The sequence below is a fragment of the Bos grunniens genome, chromosome 22 (assembly GCF_055505025.1).
Source record: "Bos grunniens cultivar Pamir isolate PY7600 chromosome 22, Bosgru_T2T1.0, whole genome shotgun sequence".
NCBI classification, from domain to species: domain Eukaryota; kingdom Metazoa; phylum Chordata; class Mammalia; order Artiodactyla; family Bovidae; genus Bos; species Bos grunniens.
This window is the reverse complement of record NC_141186.1, coordinates 53,043,570-53,065,495: the sequence shown is the minus strand read 5'-3', so window position 1 is coordinate 53,065,495 and position 21,926 is coordinate 53,043,570. Positions and strand designations below refer to the sequence as shown.

General features: G+C 46.5%; 1 protein-coding gene across 3 annotated transcripts; it reads right to left on the bottom strand.

The window, feature by feature from the left end:
- Positions 1–778: 778 nt before the first annotated feature.
- On the bottom strand, positions 779–21,522 carry LOC147348596 (putative serine protease 42). Of its 3 annotated transcripts, none has more exons than XR_015151735.1 (5): positions 5,264–5,491; positions 4,816–4,972; positions 4,194–4,464; positions 3,138–3,298; positions 779–1,640 (listed from the first exon to the last, which is right to left on the bottom strand). XR_015151735.1 is itself a non-coding variant. In XM_086368349.1 (5 exons), exons 1-5 carry the CDS (start codon positions 21,384–21,386, stop codon positions 1,407–1,409), a joined length of 918 nt encoding a protein of 305 aa, XP_086224475.1. In that variant the 5' UTR covers positions 21,387–21,522; the 3' UTR covers positions 779–1,406. The 3 variants fall into 3 exon arrangements, 2 of the variants coding, with proteins under 2 accessions (XP_086224475.1, XP_086224474.1); XM_086368349.1 differs by lacking the exon at positions 5,264–5,491 and adding an exon at positions 21,284–21,522 and having other exon boundaries at positions 4,202–4,464; XM_086368348.1 differs by having other exon boundaries at positions 4,202–4,464.
- Between the last annotated feature and the right edge of the window lie 404 nt (positions 21,523–21,926).

Genomic DNA, 21,926 nt, shown 5'->3' with positions numbered 1-21,926 from the left:
CCTTCTCCCCATATGCAAAATGCACGATCCTCTCCTAAAAGAAGGCAAACTCAAACTTTCATGAAAGAAATCAAGAAACAGTGAAGTGCTCTGCACAATGACAGAGAGGTAATCTGGGACCACACGGTAGTGAGGGAAACAGGCCAGTAGAGACACACTGTGTGTGGTGTTGGCCGCTCAGTCATGTCCAATGCTTTGCGACCCATGGAGTGCAGCCCACCAGGCTCCACTGCCCAAGGAATTCCCCAGGCAAGAACACTGGAGTGGGTGGCCATTTCCTTCTCCAGGGGATCTTCCTGAACCAGGGATCAAACCCAGGTCTCCTGCATTGCGGCCAGATTCTTTACTGTCTGAACCCCAGTAAGTGACCCAAACTGTCCCCTCCCTGAGTCTCAGTGCTGTTCTCCATAGCCTGGCCAAGGCAGTCCGGTGCTCCAGGCTCCATAAACCTAGAAGGGGAGCAACAGAATCACACAGAAAAGTGGGGTGATGTTTAGGCATAACGCCCTGACCCCTCTCCGGCTTCCAGGCTTCTCTCTCACTCCCTCCTTCCCAGATGCAGTGGCTAGCAAACTCACCTGCAAAGGTCCCTGCAGAGATGCTAATGGCTATGAGGGACACAGAAGCAGGACCCAACTTCTAAAGCCATCTGTCCACTCACATCACATCAAATCACTTCACTCCAGGGCTTTAAAAGACCATGAATACTTTCCTAAGCTAAATGTGAGATAAGTTCTCTTCAGTGACCCCAGACCAGTAGAGCTGCAGAACACACAAATGATTCTCCAAACATTTATTGGGTTGACATCAGAAGTCTCCACACTCTGTAATACTTCAACACAACTTGGGGTGAGCCTGGATGTGGCCACTGGAGCCCTGGGAAGGGGGTTCCAAGACTGGGTTGCCCCCGGAGGGCTTGTGTGGCAGAGGCAGATACTCACAGGTGGATCTACGCTGGGGAGCAGGGGACCTTTTCCAAACCTAGATAACTGAGTCACATGAAGACATGGTAGGGCCTCCTCACTCTCTCCCAACAATCACCACACAGACCGGTTTGATAAAAGTGTCAGATCTAACACTGCTTCACCAGTGACGATGTCTCTTCTTTGCCAGATGTTCCCCATGATGTGGATGAAGCATCATGTCCACCTGGCAGATCGCTGTCCATCCAGCTGGGATGTTTTCACCCACTCCTTCCTGGCAAGCAGAGCACGGCCAAGGGGTAGACATGGATGAGGCAGGGAAACTTCCAGGGCTTCTTGCTGCCAGCTCTCTGTCATGTGAATCTCCACAAGATCAGTGGATACCAAATGGAATTCAGGAATTGGCACTAAAGTAGGAGTGGGAGGTCAGAGGCAGGGCTAGGTGTGAGACTCAGAAACAGGGGGGAGTGTGGACCAGGGTGATCACAGGGTCACCAGGAGGCCCAGGGGCAACACCACACACAGCAACAGGAGGAGCACCACTGGATACAAAGAGGCAGCCTTGTTCACCACTGCAACTAGCCACTTAGCGTAGAGAGCAGTTTCTGTGTAAACTCCAGGCGTATTGTTACGACCACAGCCAACGCCCCAGCTCACAATCCCTACCTGGACCCATGTGGTACTGTACTGACAGACCAGAGGGCCCCCAGAATCTCCCTGAAAAAGAGAAAGAAATCAAACATCAGGAATGGAAGAGCACCCACATCAGGGCAGGCTGACTGCACAGCAAGACACTGAGAGACGGGCATCTGTGAGCCTTCCCCAGACATCTCCCAGGCCCAGATTTCCGTGATGGTAAGAACTGAGGACTGAAAAGTCAACTGGAAAATTTTAGTATCCTCTGAAGACATTATGACTGGTCATTTCCTACACTACGTGCATGTGTGCTAAGTTGCTTTAGTCATGTCCAGCTCTTCGAGCCCGCCAGGCTCCTCTGTCCATGAGACTCTCCAGGCAAGAATACTGGGGTGGGTTGCCATGCTCTCCTCCAAGGGATCTTCCCAACCCAGGGATTGAACCCAGGTCTCCTGCGGCTGCTGCACTGCACACAGATTCTCTACCACTGAGCCACCAGGGAAGCCCTCCTATACTACAGTGGTTGTTAAACACTTCAAATACGACCTCTGCACTGAGCCCCTTAATCCGTACACCTAGCCTAAGTTTCTGTAGAGCTCCTGACCATACAGCCAGCTGACTCCATATATTAAGCTACACTCTCAAGACATCCCACATACTCATCCCAGCTCATGCAAACACTGCACATCCTTTTCCAAAACTGCTCTGGTGCCCCCCACCAACCAGCTCAGTCTGAAACTCAGAGTCCTCTTCAAGCTCTCCCTCACTCCCATCCTCACATGCAATTGGTTACCAAGAACTGATGACAATGTGCTTCAGATCCCCTCCACCCCTCCATGAGCCCAGGTCCTGCCTGGGGCTCAGCACCATTGCCCACATGGAGAAAACAAACTCCCGGCCTACAGGCCTGCCTGGACAGGACCAAGAAGCGCAGCACAGCACTGCAGGCCACACATTCTGACTCCAGCCCCTACTCTGGCCATACTGGCCTCCTCATTGCTCCAGACTGGAAACCCATTCCCTAAACAAGACCGGTGCTTCAGACCTTGAGCCTCGAACTCACTGCTCCCTCTCCCACAGTGATGTTCTCCTCTTGCCAGGATCCAAACACTCATCCTCTGAGACCTGTCCCCTGCTCAGGAAGCTGCTCAGGGCAGAGGGGATGCTGTGGGCCCAGGGCTCCTACAGGCACTCCCAGAGGCCCTGGAACTTCTGTCTCTGGAGGGCCCACATCTGTATAATAAGATGTATAATGTCTAGGTGGCTGGGTTGTGAGCTGGGAGACTGAGCTAATATGGGTGAATGCTGAAACTGGCACAGAAGTGCCCATAAAAAGAACTCAATTACAGGAACTACATGATTATCATCATCACCCCCAACTTCACTGCATCCTGGCAGCACCCCCAGGATGTAGGGCTCCCCCCTATTGGAGAAACAGGCCAGGCCGGCTCATGGGTATCATGAGGGGTTCTCCCCTGAATCTCCTTAAGTAAAGACTGAAAGATAAGGTGGGAAATAACCCAGGCCCTGTCACTGGGGAAGAAGGATACAGACGTGGCAAGGGACCCATGAACTTACCTGACAAGAATCTTTTCCTATACTATTATAGCCGCAGATCACTCCTTCTTGTACTAAATCCTTATCTGTTCGTAGGGCCATCTGGAGCAGCCCATTACATTTTTCATAGTACATGATATATTGGTCGATCTCCTGGAGAACTTCAGACACAAGTGGGCCTTCTACAAACAAAGAAGAAACTCGGCAGGTGGTAGATCTGCACAGGTGAGTGATAAGCCCCCAAACACCTTAAATCCCACCTCCCCCCTGAAGAAGGCATTATAGAGGTCATTGTCCCCATCTGACAATGGAAGAAACTGAAGCCCCAAGCTGGCAAGGGGAGAAGAGAAGGTAGGAACCAAATCCACAACAAAATAAGGAAGAACAGATCAGGACAGGAAGAGGCAAGCCTGACCATTGTGAGAAATGATAACCAAGCATCTGCCACTCTGCGTATCAATAGTAATCATGAAAGGCATCGCATACATTGGCAAAATGCCTTTACTTTAAAGCAGAATCACAGATGCTCAGACAAGGAGCACCCGAAAGCAACAATCCAGGCTCTTTCCAGAGATAAGAGGCCCTATAGCCTCAGCAACAGGGGTCTTCTGGCTCTGCCAAGACGCCCAAGGACAGAAAGTTCCCTACACACCAAGGCAAGTACTTCCAGCAACAGACAGCTCTGACTGGCAGACAACTCATCACATCCTGAAGAGTTAACCCTGGAGAGAACTCCAGAGCATCCGGTTCTGTCCCCAAGGAACCTAAAAATACCCCCAAACCAGTCAGGCACACTTCCCCACAAATCTGCAGGAGACTTTGCCCATGTATTTTTTCTTCAGAGGACAGCTCTGGTTCCCAGGACTGGTGCCTTTCATAAATGGCTGGCATCAAATATTTGTGTTGCAACAAAAGATTTCAATCAATTTCTGGGCTCCAGCCATTTGGGAACCATTAACCTGGCTGCTCCCTTACCCACCCGCCAGGTGGTAGCCTCTCCCACCCCACCACTTTAGTGCTATTGCTTACTCCAGGGATAAGGCTGCCCCCCTCTACCCAAGGTTACTACCTCCTCACCGTCTCACCAAATTCTTGCTTCCTTCCCCATCCGGTCACCCAGCACCTGGTCCCAGCTTGCACGCGGAAAGTCTTCTCAGGGATGCATATAGGCTGGATAACGCCAGTGAAATTTACAGGGTAGCGGAGCCGGAGAAGAGCAAGGTCATTTTTAACGGTTCCACTTGTTGAGAACTGAGGGTGAACGACGACGCGGCTGACAGGGACCACCAACCCTGATAATGTACCCTGGAGTTTCCGATCTCCCATCATGACACTGTACTGGTAACGGCTGTGGGAAGAGGACATGTCCCTCATAGAGACCCTGGGAAGCATCCTTTGTGCCTTTCCACACACATCAGCTGTTTCCCAATCTGGCCCCAACCTCCCTCACCACTCTCTCCATGCCCCTATCCCCAAAATCCCCTCCTAATGACTTTCAAAATGGATTTGCTACAACTGGATTTGATCATCAAATTAGCATTCCTGGTAACAAGACTACCAAAATGCAGAATCTCTCCCATTTTTATTGTGCGGGCTTTGGTTTGGTTTGGTTTGGGTTTTCTATCAACTTGCAGGGCAATAGAAACTAAAGGGTGTCTGAGGAGGGCAGGACTCTGGCATCTCCACTGTCATTACTCACCTTAAAATACAGTGGCCTGCAGTCAGCACCCACCTCTCTGTGACGAGGGAAGCTCCGCACACATGTCTGTTACGGACCCTCAGGCTCACCTGCCAGGGCCACTTCCCTTCCTCGCTGTCGTGTCCTCCCAAGATTTTCAGGAACACTTGGCCGCACGCTGGGGTGAGGACAGGGTGGCAAGGAGAACCTCTGAGAAACAGGCCCTGACCCCCGGGAGCCTCCGATACAGCCAAGAAGGCCATGTCCTCTTAGGCTCCAGGGCAGCGCTTCCAAACCCGCAGGCCTTGGATCCGCACACGAGGCTCACCGCACCCCCCCCCCCCACGCCTTGGGTTCCACAGCAGGGCTGCGCTGATTCAGACCCCAATCCTCCCAAGCTCCTGAGGAGCAGCAGCTCCCACCCTGGCGCCTCAGCCCGCCCCTCCGGACGCCCAACGCTGAGAGTCACCTAAGCTAAACTCCACCAACTTGGGGACTTCGGAAGCGCCTCTGAGGGGTGGCTGGGCCACCGTGCGGTTCTTCGCGTCGCCTCCCGAGGGAGCTGGAGGGGGCAAGGACGTAGCCGACCCATCCTCCGAGGCCTCCGTGAGCCAGGGTTGAAGGAGCAGAAGCCAGACCAGGAGGGTGTGGGGGCCGCCCAGGGACGCCATGGGCTCCGCGATAGCCTCCGCGCTCTGCGGCGCCCCCTCGCGGCCGGCGGCTGAGTGGCAGCATGGGGACCACGGCGCATCTGGCTGCTGCAAGCCGGCCTGAGAGCGCAGTCACGCTCTCGCTCTCAGATCCTCATCCGAGACAGTCTCCACCCAGAAATCAGCCCAAGACCGAAGGGTTAGAGTCCATCTGAGGAGACTGTCCTTGCTAGGGGCCTGCCAATTTAATGTTTTTGAATTGTGGTGCTGGAGAAGACTCTTGAGAGTCCCTTGGACAACAAGGAGATCAAACCAGTCAATTCTAAGGGAAATCAACACTGAATACTCATTGGAAGGGCTGCTGCTGAAGCTGAAGCTCCAATATTTTGGCCACCTGATGCAAACAACTGACTCACTGGAAAAGACCCTGATGCTGGGAAAGACTGAAGACAAAAGGAGAGGAGGGCAACAGAGGATGGGTGGTTGGATGGCATCACCTATTCAAGGGATGTGAACTTGGGCGAACTCTGGGAGACAGTGAGGGAGGGAGGCCTGGCATGCTGTAGTCCATGGGGTCGCAAAGAGTTGGACATCACTTAGCGAGTGAACAACAACAATTTAAAGGCAGGTGCTTCCTGACACCCCTGCCCTTCTTGGTGTGGTACCTGGCCTGGAGCTGGTGAGGATGGGCAGTCTAGGAATTTGCTGAGGAGCCCTAATTCTCCATAACAGTTTCTCAAGGCACGGCTCATTCACCAGACCTAGACTTGGAGGTAGGGGGACTGCAGATGAAGTGGGCTGGGCAAAGGACCTGGCTGCCATGGCTTTTTCCATCATGAGGATGGATACCTTTTAAAATGAGCCTCCAGCAAAGATACCTGTGGGTCAATCCATTCTTATTAGCTCTATGTCCCTGATATCTATTTGTCTTTGTTGCTTAAATGCTTCTACCAGGCCTCTGCCTCTCTGGGTTTCATTATTCCTGTCCAAGTCAGGGGGAAAACAATACTAATGTTTGAGTTTCAGTACTTCCCACTTTTCCCCAGCCAAAAGAGGATTGCCAGTTACAATGTTTTTGAGGATGTGGGTGTTCCTCTAACAATTTATTTTCAATGTCTTGTTGAGGGGGTTATTATCTAAATTCCTCTTTCTCTGCATTTCTCTCTACATTGAGCCAGGAAATTTCTGGCATATCAACTTCCTTTTGTACAGTCTACTACTGCATTCAGGTTTAAGACAACCCAATAAACAGGTATCCATAGAAGCATTCCTACTTGCCTGAACCACCAAACTGAATTCCAAATTTCTAGCAAGTGCACTCTTCATAAATTTGGCCCCAACCCTACCCAATCAAGAATCCCTCAAATCCAGTAGTATCCATATACCCTTGTTTGTTCCCATGTAGATCAGCAAAATCTTGCAGTTCTTTTTGTAAGGAAGCCTTCTACCCTGGGTTATACTTTGCCCCTATCCTAGAACATGCTGGGATCTTACACTAGTTATTAGGTCTAGAAGCAGTGAAGACTGGGTGGTATAGGGAGAGAATTCAGTTCAGTTCAGTCGCTCAGTAGTGTCCGACTCTTTGCGACCCCATGAATCACAGCACGCCAGGCCTCCCTGTCCATCACCAACTCCCGGAGTTCACTCACTCATGTCCATCAACTCAGTGATGCCATCCAGCCATCTCATCCTCTGTCATCCCCTTCTCCTCCTGCCCCCAATCCCTCCCAGCATCAGAGTCTTTTCCAATGAGTAAACTCTTCGAGTGAGGTGGCCAAAGTATTGGAGTTTCAGCTTCAACATCAGTCCTTCCAATGAACACCCAGGGCTGATCTTCAGAATGGACTGGTTGGATCTCCTTGCAGTCCAAGGGACTCTCAAGAGTCTTCTCCAACATCACAGTTCAAAAGCATCAATTCTTCGGCGCTCAGATTTCTTTACAGTCCAACTCTCACATCCATACGTGACCACTGGAAAAACCATAGCCTTGACTAGACGGACCTTTGTTGGCAAAGTAATGTCTCTGCTTTTGAATATGCTATCTAGGTTGGTCATAACTTTCCTTCCAAGGAGTAAGCGTCTTTTAATTTCATGGCTGCAGTCACCATGTGCAGTGATTTTGGAGCCCCAAAAAATAAAGTCTGACACTGTTTCCACTGTTTCCCCATCTATTTCCCATGAAGTGATGGGACCGGATGCCATGATCTTCGTTTTCTGAATGTTGAGCTTTAGCCAACTTTTTCACTCTCCTCTTTCACTTTCATCAAGAGGCTTTTTAGTTCCTCTTCACTTTCTGCCATAAGGGTGGTGTCATCTGCATATCTGAGGTTATTGATATTTCTCCTGGCAATCTTAATTCCAGCTTGTGCTTCTTCCAGCCTAGCGTTTCTCATGATGTACTCTGCGTATAAGTTATATAAGCAGGGCAACAATATACAGTCTTGATGTACTCCTTTTCCTATTTGGAACCAGTCTGTTGTTCCATGGCCAGTTCTAACTGTTGCTTCCTGACCTGCATATAGGTTTCTCAAGAGGCAGGTCAGGTGGTCTGGTATTCCCATCTGTTTCAGAATTTTCCACAGTTTATTGTGATTCACACAGTCAAAGGCTTTTGCATAGTCAATAAAGTAGAAATAGATGTTTTTCTGGAACTCTCTTGCTTTTTCCATGATCCAGCAGATGTTGGCAATTTGACCTCTGGTTCCTCTGCCTTTTCTAAAACCAGCTTGAACATCTGGAAGTTCACGTTTCACGTACTGCTGAAGCCTGGCTTGGAGAATTTTGAGCATTACTTTACTAGTGTGTGAGATGAGTGCAATTGTGCGGTAGTTTGAGCATTCTTTGGCATTGCCTTTCTTTGGGATTGGAATGAAAACTGACCTTTTCCAGTCCTGTGGCCACTGCTGAGTTTTCCAAATTTGCTGGCATATTGAGTGCAGCACTTTTACAGCATCATCTTTCAGGATCTGAAATAGCTCAACTGGAATTCCATCACCTCCCCTAGCTTTGTTTGTAGTGATGCTTCCTAAGGCCCACTTGACTTCACATTCCAGGATGTCTGGCTCTAGATGAGTGATCACACCATCATGATTATCTTGGTCATGAAGATCTTTTTTGTACAGTTCTTCTGTGTATTCTTGCCACCTCTTCTTAATATCTTCTGCTTCTCTTAGGTCCATACCATTTCTGTCCTTTATCGAGCCCATCTTTGCATGAAATGTTCCCTTGGTATCTCTAATTTTCTTGAAGAGATCTCTAGTCTTTCCCATTCTGTTGTTTCCTTCTATTTCTTTACATTGATCGCTGAGGAAGGCTTTCTTCTCTTGCTATTCTTTGGAACTCTGCATTCAGATGCTTATATCTTTCCTTTTCTCCTTTGCTTTTCGCTTCTCTTCTTTTCACAGCTATTTTTAAGGCCTCCTCAGACAGCCATTTTGCTTTTTTGCATTTCTTTTCCATGGGGATGGTCTTGATCCCTGTCTCCTGTACAATGTCACAAACCTCCGTCCATAGTTCATCAGGCACTCTATCTATCAGATCTAGGCCCTTAAATCTATTTCTCACTTCCACTGTATAATCATAAGGGATTTGATTTAGGTCATACCTGCATGGTCTAGTGGTTTTCCCTACTTTCTTCAATTTAAGTCTGAATTTGGCAATAAGGAGTTCATAATCTGAGCCACAGTCAGCTCCTGGTCTTGTTTTTGTTGACTGTATAGAGCTTCTCCATCTTTGGCTGCAAAGAATATAATCAATCTGATTTCAGTATTGACCATCTGGTGATGTCCACGTGTAGAGTTTTCTCTTGTGTTGTTGGAAGAGGGTGTTTGCTATGACCAGTGCATTTTCTTGGCAAAACTCTATTAGTCTTTGCCCTGCTTCATTCTGTATTCCAAGGCCAAATTTGCCTGTTACTCCAGGTGTTTCTTGACTTCCTACTTTTGCATTCCAGTCCCCTATAATGAAAAGGACATCTTTTTTGGGTGTTAGTTCTAAAAGGTCTTGTAGGTCTTCACAGAACCGTTCAACTTCAGCTTCTTCAGTGTTACTGGTTGGGGCACAGACTTGGATTACTGTGACATTGAATGGTTTGCCTTGGAAACGAACAGAGATGATTCTGTCATTTTTGAGATTGCATCCAAGTACTGCATTTCGGACTCTTTTGTTGACCATGATGGCAGAGAACTGGTGTGCCCTTATTATGTAATTTACTCACATGAGGTCATTACAGTGTCTGTAAGGCAGAGAGACCAGCCTTATGAAATGGGAGGAGGTGCTGTTTCTGTTAGCAAGAGAGGCTCAATGTGGCTGGGCGTCAGGGCGTCCTAAATCTATCCAAATGTATACCCCCTTGTAAATTTTCAGGGTCTCACTCCCAAATCTATGGCCTAACTTTTTCATAAGAGTGCTGATGAATCTCTTAATTCAGTTGATGTTGAAATTCAGCAAACCCAAAAATAATGAGCCCTAAACCCCGTGCTCCACAAGAAGCCACTGCACTGAGAAGCCCACTCGGCACAACTGGAGAAAGCCCATGTGCAGCAATGAAGATGCAGTGCAACCAAAGCTAAATTAATTCATTTTAAGACAGAAAAACCAATTGCAAATTTTCTATTAATGGTGAACTACAATGATATTTTATGTGTTTCATCGGTTTTTTTTTTTTTTTGCCACATGGCATATGGGATCTTACCGAACTTCCCCAACTAAGGATCAGACTCGCCCCCCTGTATTGGAAGTGCAGAGTCTTAACCACTGGACCACCAAGGAAGTCCCTATACACTTCATCTTTAAGAGTACATTTCATGCGGAGAAGTGTCACCAAATGCTATTAACCCATGAACATATGGCTTGAAGCAAAAAAATCTTCACTTGAAAGGTATTTGTTGAGTTCTTTTGGATTCTTCTCCAGTCATTTGCCTTTTATCCTGTCATTACATTGCAAATTAATCACTTCATTGAAGTTTAGGTGGAAGCCACTCAACCACCATGTTAAGTAGATTTTTGAAATATGTAAATCTCCTTTGCACTGACATTGAGGTACAAAAACTGCCTCTGGAACAGTAACAGAAAACTCAGAAAATATATCTACTGCAAATGTGCGTGGAAATGCCTGTCTTACATCTTGTTTTAGCTTTGGACAGCACAGGGACTTTATAAAGTAGCTAATACAACTTGTGATTCAAAAAATGTTACTTATCGTCAAAGTGATTTACCATAATATAGATAATAATGGGCTTCCCAGGTGGCACAATGTTAAAGAATGCAGCTGCCAATGCAGGAGACAGGAAACACGGGCTCAATCCCTTGGTCGGGAAGGTCCCCTGGAGTAGGAAATGGCAGCCCACTCCAGTATTCTTCCCTGGAAAAGTCCATGGACAGAGAACCCTGGTGAGCTACCGTCCATAGGGTCGCAAAGAACTGGACACAACTGAGCAGCAGCACACACACACATACACAGACAACAACACAAAACTAATCGAGGATTGGGAAACACTGTCACAAGGCACTTGCACTACCTGAGAAACAAATACCAGTATTTGAAAGAAGAGGACTCATCTCAATATACTCACTGTAAACTCAAGGGAGACCAAAAAAGGTAAATACTGCAAGTAAGACAACAGTGGGCCTTCCCTGATGGCTCAGAGGTAAAAATCTGCCTGCAATGCAGGGAACACGGATTTGATACATGGTTCCAGAAGATTCCCTAGAGGAGGAAATGGCAATCCACTCAGGATTCTTGCCTGAAAAATTCCATGGACAGAGGAGCCTCACTGGCTACAGTCCATGGGGTTGGAAAGAGGCGGACACGACTGAGTGATTGAGCAGAGCATGAAGACAATAGTGAGGGAAAAAAAGAATCACAAAAAAGACTCCATCGATGTAAAGAGAAGGGGAAAGAGAGGAAAAGAGAAAGAAGAGACAGGAGAAATAGAAAAAACAAGCAAGCTGGTAGATTTTAATCCAACAATAACAGTACTTACACCAAAGGTAAATGAATCTATTAGATTACATTAGTAGTTTTATTAATTCATGTTCATGTCATATTATATGAATTAAGACAGACTGCAGAGATTTTTTTTTAAAGCACAACTATTTATCCACATTAAATATAGACAGGTTATAGGGGAAAGTATAGAATATAATACATAATGCAAATACTAATCGAAAGAAGAAATGGCTAGATTACTATCAGGTAAAGTCAACATCAGAACAAAGAATATTGTCAGGGATAAATAAAGACAGTAATTGCATAGTAATAAAATCTAAATATGTTAGGATCCTAAATGGAGCTAGTAACAAATCTTCAAAATTTACAGAGCAAGGGCAAAAAAAAAAAAAGATATTATGACCACAATTAGAATTTGGAACTTTAACATGTCTTTCATAATTGATAGAAAAAGTATACAGAGAATTAGTAGGCATATATAAGATCTGCAAAACACTATCAGTGAATTAGACCTAATTGACATTTATAGAATACTCTATCCTAACAACAACAGAATATATCTTTTTTTGAGTGCACATGTAGAATACACCAAAATACAGCATATTATGGGCCATTAAACAAATGGCAGCAAATTCAAAAGAATTAAAATTGTACAAAATATGTCTTCAGATTATAACAGTATTAAGCTAGAAACCAATAATATAAAAATATCTAGAAAATTGCAAAATGTTTAGACAGATATTAAAACTTTAATTTTGTACTTCCAGAATGGCTGCGTGAGGAACTTGATTGATTCTCTCTTTAGAGAGCAAGCTATTTATAGCTGGTGAAAATTATTTAAAAAATAACTAAGTTCTCTGGAAATTGGCCTGAGAGGACACAGAAAATTGAGAAATATTTATGCAAGAAAATCTAAAAAATCTTGGTGAGAACGAAGAGTTCTTGGCAAGAGTCTGTGGTATGTGAGCCATGACCAGCTCCTATCCCCACTCCTTAGCTTCATATTATGGAACTGTGCTCTGGGCAAGTGGCCAAGTCAACTGGGTCTCCCTCTCTCCCAACTATGGTTTCACTCAGAAGTAGATAGCTGTGTCTTTCACTCTCCCAAGACCAACTGCAGAAGCTCTATTCTAGCAGGCACGACTAAGAAAACCTTCCTTCCCTCACTTAATTCCTGCTCAGAGCAGAGGCTCTAGTCCAGGCAGAGCAGGCTAAGAATCCCAAGTCTTCAATGGCCCCCTCCCAGTTCCCTCCCAGAGCAGAGATTCCAAGCTGGAGCAAGGGAGATACCATCTCACTCTCCAGTGCCCACTCCTGGAACAGGAGTTTCACTCCAAGAGAAGCAGGCTGCCATCCACTTCCCTAGCTCTGCTGCAATAGCTCAAACATCCTGCCCAGGAGAACAGGCTCTGTGACTCTGGTTGAAATAACTGAATTTATTATTATCTGGAACAAAGGGTGGAGAAACTCATGCCTAATGGAGTTGTTAAGAACAAAAGACATCTTCCTGGTGAGCATTTAAGAGAGCGGCAGTAGCTCCATGATGCTAGTGACAGATTAACAGCAGATTAACCAGAAGTTGAAAAGAGAAAACCAGTGAAAGAGGTGGCCAAGAAGAGTTCTCCTGGAAGCACACTCATCCCCGGCGGGGGGGGGGGTCTAAAACACTGCGTATGTGCTAGGCTATGCCAACTCAGGAACAATAAGAGCAGGAAGTAGGGGTTTTCCTGGTGGCTCAGTGGTAAATAATCTGCCTGACAATGCAGGAGACACAGGTTCGATCCCTGATCTGGGAAGACCCCACAGGCTGCGAAGCAACTAAGCCCCTGCGCCACAACTACTGAGTTTGTGCTCTAGAGCCGGGAAGCCGCAATTACTGAGCCCATGCACCCTAGAGCCCATACTCCTCAACAAGAGAAGCCACCGCACCACAATGAGAAGCCCAAGCACCACAACTAAAGAGTAGCGCCCCCTTGCGGCAACTAGGGAAAACTTCGTGCAGCAACTAAGACCTGCTGCTGCTGCTGCTGCTAAGTCGCTTCAGTCGTGTCCGATTCTGAGCAACCCCATAGACGGCAGCCCACCAGGCTTCCCCGTCCCTGGGATTCTCCAGGCAAGAACACTGGAGTGGGTTGCCATTTCCTTCTCCAATGCATGAAAGAGAAAAGTGAAAGTGAAGTCGCTCAGTCGTGTCTGATCCTAGCGACCCCATGGACTGCAGCCCACCAGGCTCCTCTGTCCATGGGATTTTCCAGGCAAGAGTACTGGAGTGGGGTGCCATTGCCTTCTCCAACTAAGACCTAGAACAGCCAAAATAATAAATAAAATGATAAAAAACATAAGGGCACGAAGTAGAGCAAATATAAATGTGCTTCCCAAACCAAACACAGATCTATCAGCAGAGGGCAGAACCCTTGCTAGTTCAACAGATCAAAGCACAGCCTGCACAATGAGCTTTTCTGACCCAGAGGCAACTCCTAAAAAGCCCAGCTTAAAAATAAAATCACACTCATCCATAGTTGGCTGAGAGGCAGTGCACATACCAAAGGCTGTATCTTTTAGGAATGAATGGACAGGGAATTTCCAAGTTTCTAGTCATCAGATGAACATGTGGGGGAAAAGTAAATTCCCTAAACGGTGAAAACAGTCTCCAAGACATGCACACATTTCCAAAGGTAAACAGTGAAAATAAAACTAACCAAAGGGGCTTACACACAACCAGTGACCAATAAGAGGCTTATGCTGATCCACGAGTTAACACTAGGAAGCCAGGCTACAAAATAAAAATAAGGAAAAAAAAAAAAAACATGAGCAGGGATATCAGAGGCTGCAAACTGAGAGGGAAAGAGACTTCACAAAATTATCTCACACAAATACTAAACAAACAGACAAATGATCACAATCCACGGTAACCAGGGTAAACAAATGATCACAATCAGTATCCAGGTTTGTACTACATTATCTGTGATGTCTGCTATTCAATGAAAAAATTACAAAGCATACAAAGGGATGAAATAAAATTTTAAACATAAACTTCTGTCTCCACCTGTTTGAGCCACTACCCCCTCATCTTTAGCATGCACTGTGTATCTGCATCATATAACTAAGTCCATTAGAAGACACGGGAATGCCTACTCACCAAAACAAAAGCAATTTCCTCCTGACACCAGAAGGTAACTCCTTAGGAGATGACATTCCTTTCTCAATCCTGTAAGAGGTCGCAGTAACCCTCTAACCTTACTGGACTACGTAAATTGTCAATATGTGACTCTGTGCATAAACCTTTGTCTCAAATCTTATATAACTGTGCAATGACCTCTAAGAGGCAGAACAACACAGTCCGGAGAACTTTCTGAAAGACTGTCTCCTGGATTATAATCCTCAAATTGGCTCAAACAAAAGTTTCCATTTCTTTCTTAGACTGACTGATTAATTTTTTTTATCAACAAAAGATACACGAAAGTTTAACCAATACATAGGAAAACAAGCAGATAACAGAAACTATCTTTTAGGGACCCCATGTGTTGAACATAGTAGACAAAGGCTTCAAAATAGTTATTTTAAATATGTTCAGAGAAGAAAAACAAAATAAGCATGCACACACATACATACATACATGTCATCTCAACTGAGGCAAGAACATTCCTTTCTTTGGGATTCCCTGGTGGCTCAGACAGTAAAGTGTCTCCCTGCAATGCGGGAGACCCAGGTTCGACTCCCAGGTCGAGAAGATCCCCTGGAGAAGGAAATGGCAACCCACTCCAGTACTCTTGCCTAGAAAATTCCATGGATGGGGGATCCTAGTGGGCTACAGTCCACGGGGTTGCAAAGAGTCTGACACGACTGAGCGACTTCACTTTCACTTTTCAATACTCTTTTATGATCAAAAAAAAGGAGTAAACTAAGAATAGGAAGAAACCTCCTCAATATGATGAAGGCCATATATGAAAAAGCCACAATGAGGGGCTTTCCTGGTGGCTCAGTGGTAAAGAATTCACCTACCAATGCAGGAGACATAGGTTCAATCCCTGGTCCAGGAAGATCCCACATGCCATGGAGCAACTAAGCCTGTGTGACACGACTGCTGAGCCTGTGCTCTAGGCCCAGGAGTCACAACTACTGAGCCCGTGTGCCGCAGCTACTGAAGCGCGCATGCCTAGAGCCTGTGCCTCACAACAGGAGAAGCCACCTCAATGAGAAGCCCGAGCACTGCAACTGGAGAGGAGCCCCACTCACTGCAACCGAGAAAGCCCGCGCAGCAGTGAAGACCCAGCCCAGCCAGAAATAAGATACACACATAAAATTATATATAAAAGAGAAAAACCCACTATGAACACCATAGTTAATGGCAAAAGACCTAAAGCTTTTCCCCTAAGATCAGGAACCAGACAAGGATTCCCACTTCCACCACTTCTATTCAACATAGTATTGAAGGTTCTAGCCAGGCAATTAGGCAAAATAAAGGCACCCAAACTGGACAGGCAAAAGTAAAATCATCTCTGTTCACATGATCTTATATATAGAAGTCCCTAAAGATTCCACACAAAGAAAAACCCTAATAGAGATAACAAATGAATTCAGAAAAGTTGCAGGATATAAAATCAACATGCAAAGATCTGTCACATTTCTATACACTAATAGTGAACAATCAACAAGGAAATTAAACCAAATATTAACCAGAAATCAATGACAGCTTAAATATCAAACTGAAAACTCCTAGGGCTACCCCGGTGGCTCAATGGTAAAGAATCCACCTGCCAATGTAGGAGACACGGGTTGGATCCCTGATCTGGGAAGATCCCACATGCTGCGGAGCAACTAAGCCCGTGTGCCATAACTACTGAGCCCACGTGCTGCAGCTACTGAAGCCCGTGCCCCCTAGAGCCTGTGCTCAGCAACAAGAGAAGCCACCGCAATGAGAAGTCCTCAAACCGCAACTAGAGAAAGCTCGAACAGCAACAAAAACCTAACACAGCCAAAAATAAAGAAATAAAAATTTTCATACTCCTAGAAAAAATTATAAGGGCAAAATCTGTGTAACCTTGAAGTAGGCAAATACTTTTGTGACGTAATGCGTGCTTAGTCACTCATTCATGTCTGACTCTTTGCGACCCCATGGACTGTAGTCCGCCAGGCTCCTCTGTCCATGGGTTCTCCAGGCAAGAATGCTGGAGAGCGTTGCCATTCCCTTCTCCAGGGGATCTTTCCCACCCAGAGACTGAACCTGTGTCTCCTGTGTTTCCTGCATTGCAGGCAGATTCTTTACCTACTGAGCCACAGGGGAAGCCCCTTTGTGAAGTAGATACAGAAACAACTGATAGAAGAAAAATTGATAAATTGGACTTTATCAACATTAAAGAATTCTGTTCTTTGAAAACTACTGTTGAAAGAATGAAAAATTCAAGGCAGAGATTGAAAGAAAATATTTGCAGTACATCTATAGGACAAAATATTTGTATCCAGAATACATGAAGAATTCGTACAACTCTGTAAGAAGACAAATGGCCCAGTAAAAACAACAAAAGCCAAATACTAGTGACAGGAAGCAGAGCAGTGGTTGCCTTGGGCCAGGGGCAGAGGGAAGAATGAACTGTGAAGGGACACAAGGGCACTTTTACAGGGGATGGAATTGTTCTGCATCTTGATTATTGTGGCTTTACAAATATATCTCTCTCAAAGCTAGTCAACTATGTGCAATTTACTGCACTTAAAAATACACCTTGCTAAAATTCATTTTTAAAAATAAATAAAATCAGGATTAAAAAAAGGAAATGACAAAAACAAGTCCACTTGCAATTTATATCAAAAAGAATAAAATACTTAGAAATGCATTTAACCAAGAAGGTGAAAGTATACTGAAAGCTACAAAAACTTCCTTTAAGGAAATTAAAGATTTAAACAGAAAGGCATCCTATACTGAAGAATAGGAAGATAGAACTGAGAGCTCAGAAAAAAAAACACCTCATATATATAGTCAAATGATTTTCAACAAGGGTGTCAAGAACGTTCAGTGAAAAGAGGATAGAATTTTCAACAAACTGCGCTGGTACGACTGTATATCCTCAGGCAAAAGAATGAAGTTGGACCCTTACCTTACACAATACACAAAAATTAACTCAAAATGAATCAAAGACCTCAATGTAAGAGGTAAAACTATAAAACTCTTAAAAGAAAACATAGGAAAACATCTTCATGACATTGGATTTGATGGTGATTTCTTGGGTATGACTCCAAAAGCACAGACACAAAAGAAAAAACAGATAAACTGGATTTCATCAAAATAACTTTTGGTTTACAAAGAACACTATTAGTAGGGTTGAAAGATAGTCCACAGAAAGAGAGAAAATATTTGTAAATCGTATATCTGATATGGGATTAGTATCCAAAACACATAAAGAACTCCTACAACTCAATGACAAAAACCCCAACAACCCAATCCAAAAATCAACATAGGTGGTGGGATGGGGAGGGTGGGAGGGAGGCTCAAGAGGCAGTATATATATATACATACATATATATACACACATACTTATGGCTGATTCACATTATTGTATGGCAGAAACCAAGACAACTTTGTAAAGCAATTATCCTCCCATTAAAATTAAAAATAAATAAATTTAAATGAACATAGAAATTGAGTAGACATTTTTCCAAAGAAGATACACAAATGGCCAGTAAGCACATGAAAAGACATCATGTCTTTTACCCAACATCACTAATCATTAGGAAAATACAAATCAAAACCACAAGATATTACTTCATACCCATTACGATGGCTAAAAATAAACAATCTGAAATCAACAACACAGAAAATAACACGTGTCAGTAAGGATGTGAAGAAATTGAAACCCTGTGCATTGTGGAGAGGGAAGAGGAAGGACATAAGGGGAGAGAGTAGGGAGGCAAAGCAGAGGGGGTGCAGGGAGGGACAGAATGGAAGAAGCTGAACTATTTATACACAGGAAAATCAAAACGCATCATTTGCAGAAGATACAATTGCTTTCTAAAACAAATCCAAACAAACCACCTGAAAAATTAATAAAACTATACAAAAACAAACTAAGAGGGCTGGGAGAAAAGATCAATATACAAAATCAATAACTTGCTATCTGTAGCAATAATAAATTAGAAAATGTAATAGAAAAAAAAAAGATATTGCATTAAAGATAGCCGCACACTTTTTTTTTTTAATACCTAGGAATTGGCACAAGGCTTTGCACCGTCTGCCTGTGTTCCTCTGATCTTTTTATTTTTTTAACTTTTATTTTGTATTGGGATATAGCCAATTAACAAAGTTATGATAATTTCAGGTGAACAGCAAAAGGACTCAGCCATCCATATACATTTATCCAGTCTGCCCACAAACTCCCCTCCCATCCAGGATGCCACATAACAGTGAGCAGACTTGCACATGCTATATAGTAGGTCCTTGTTGGTTATCCATTTTAAATATAGCAGTGTGCACATGTCAATCCCAAACTCCCGATCCTCTCCCCCATCCTTCTCCCTGGCAACTGAAAGTTCATTCTCTAAATCTGTGAGTCTATTTGTTTTGTAAGTAAGTTCTTTTGTATCTCTGACCCTTTCTTACCTCTCTCTTCCTCATTCACAGGGCTCCAACCCTACTGGCCTCTTCCATATGCCTCACTGCCTCCTGCCTCCTAGCCTCTGCACTGGCTGTTCCCTTTGCCCCCAGATAACCACACAGCTTATTTCCTCACCTCCTGGATCTATACCAGGATCAGTAAATTTTTCCTGTAAAAGGCCAGATAGTAAATATCTTAGGCTTTGTGGGTTGAGAGACAAAAATCTAGTGTATGCAGGTACTTAGATAACAAGAAAGAAAATGAATTTCCACAAAATGTATATTGATGAAATTTAATACACAACCAGAAGAACTGAGTACTGGGTTTGTTTGGGGTTTTTTTTTTCTTTTGGTTTTGGTTGGGGTAATACAGGTCTACTAAGAAGAATGGAATTCTTTAGGGGGATAACATCAAAATTAGTGTTCCCTATCATGGAAATGATTGCAAATGCTCTTCTGGAAAAACTATTCTTGGCTAAGAGGTGGTGAACCAGATTTGGGGTGTACTCAGAAGGCAATAGCACCCTACTCCAGTACTCTTGCCTGGAAAATCCCATGGATGGAGGAGCCTGGTAGGCTGCAGTCCATGGGGTCACTGAGAGTCGGACACGACTGAGTGACTTCACTTTCACTTTTCACTTTCATGCACTGGAGAAGGAAATGGCAACCCACTCCAGTGTTCTTGCCTGGAGAATCCCAGGGACAGGGGAGCCTGGTGGGCTGCCAGATGTCTATGGGGTCGCACAGAGTTGGACACGACTGAAGCGACTTAGCAGCAGCAGCAGCAGCAGCAAATGTCTCCTCACTGAGGCTTTCCCAGGACACCCTCTCAAAAAGTGTGCCCCTCTTCTCTGCCCTCTTGATCACCCTTATCCTCTAATTTTCTCTGTGGCACTTCTCACAATTTGAAATACTATATGTTTTACTCAGTATATGTGGGCTGTCTTCCCCCTCCATACGTAAACTTTCTGGGGACAGGGTTTCTATCTGTCTTGTCACTGCTGGAGTCCCAGCACCAGAACAGGACTGGCACACAGCAGGCACTCAATAAGCATCTGTTAAATCAATGAACGAATGAATAAAACTCTGGGGAAGAGAAATGAGCAGAGTTGAGATCAGGCACCTGTAAGAGATCAGAGCACTGCCTGGCACATGCTTTGCTCGGTATTAGTGTTACTGTTGTTCCTTTCGGCAGGGGCCCAAGCATCCAGAAAGTGTAAGCCCCAAAGCAAACAAATCTTCCAGCCACCAGATGCATCCATCGCTCACCTATCCACCTGCTACAACCCCTCTCCCTGTCCCCCAAGAGGGTTCCTGTCCCTCCACTGAAATCTGTGTCCTCCTCTGGCTCTCTCTGTCCCTCAGCTACAGACGGGGCTTCAGGACCAGTTCCCAGGGGCCCTCGCCCCCTCCAGTGCCTCTAACAGAGTCCCTACTCACTGCCAGGGATGCCTGGTACCCAACCGTCTGATTCCACTCTCCATTCTGGCCCCCACCCCACCTCTTCATTGCCTAAGTATTCTGGGCCCCCATCTCTCAGCCTGACTAACTGCACCTCACTCTTCGCTTTCTCCTCTGCAAAGCCTTTCCTGACACCCTTCCCTCACGGGGTGTCCTCAGCTGTCTATGCTGGCCCTTCACTGAACACTCTCATTCCATCAGGACATCTGTGCTGCCCTATTTATCTCCCCCGCAGGCCCTTCCTTTACCTCCCCAACTCCGCTCCAGGAAGACCTAGACTTGACCCTTGGCCCCTTAGCTCTTGAGAGTCCCCGCCTCCAGCCCCCTGGAAATTACTTGTTCCTGGGGTCCATTTGCTCCCCCTTGCTGGTCCTCTCTCTAATCCCACAACAGCCCCATCCTACAGGGGAGGAAATGAGAGGTCAGAGGTTAAGCGTTTTGCCAGGACCACACAAGGAGGCAGGAGGGAAGCGGGACCCTGGGCAGGGCTGAGGAGGAGTGGCGCCGGCAGCACTGGCCTGGGGTGCACAACATGGCAGACAGACGGAGGGACAGATTTTTGGATGAGCCAGCCGCTGGGCTGGGGCTGGAAACCAGAACGCCTCCTCTCTGCAAGGCCAGGCGTCAGGGGCTCACCCTGAAGCGGCTCCCCCGCCCGCTGGCCCACCGCCAGCCGTCATCCCCGTGAGGTCAGCCACGGGGCCGCGATTTCGGGGAAATACCAGCTCCTTATTAAAAACAGGCGGTGGTCAGGCCCCTGCTGCTTTCCCAGTAGAAACTAGGCTGTTTGTTCCAACAGGAACAAGAGTGGGCAGGGCCGCGCGGGGGCCAGAGCCGCGGTACCTGGCGGAGGGTCCAGGCGGGCCTGAGGAACGGGGGTGAGGTGGGGGTTGGCTTCCCACGTCTTAGCGAAGGCAGCCGGTAAGGGGACTGCCACCCAGCACATGGCCGCTGGGTCAGGGGCCGGGACCTGACACCGCGCGCGAGGCAGACGTGACAGGCTTCCCGGCAGCGGGACCTCGGCTCCAAACTCTGGGAGCCGGCAGCGCCAGAGACGCGGGCGGGTTGCTAAGCCCCGCCCCTTCCGGGTGCAGCCCCGCCCCCCATCCCGCGGGCGCCCGCTCGGCTGCGAGCCGCCGGGCCCTGCAGGGGGCGCCAGAGGGCCGTGCTCCACGCTCCGGGCGCCGGCCGCCGGGCATCTGGAGCGCGTTAGACCTGGGCGGCCGGCGGCGGCGTGAGCTCATCCCGGCCGGCCCGCTGCGGTTTCCAGGCGCGGCGGAGGGAGCAGAATACAGAAGCTCCGCGCCGCTGGCCCCCCGGGGGAGCGCGGCGGGAGCCGAGCTCCTCTGGGATGTGGGTGTGAGCCGGGGCGGCGGCAGTGTGTGTGTGTGTGTGTGTGTGTGTGTGTGTGTGTGTGTGTGTGTGTGATGTGGGTGGGTGTGTGTGATGTGTGTGGGGGTGATGTGGGTGTGATTGGGTGTGAGCC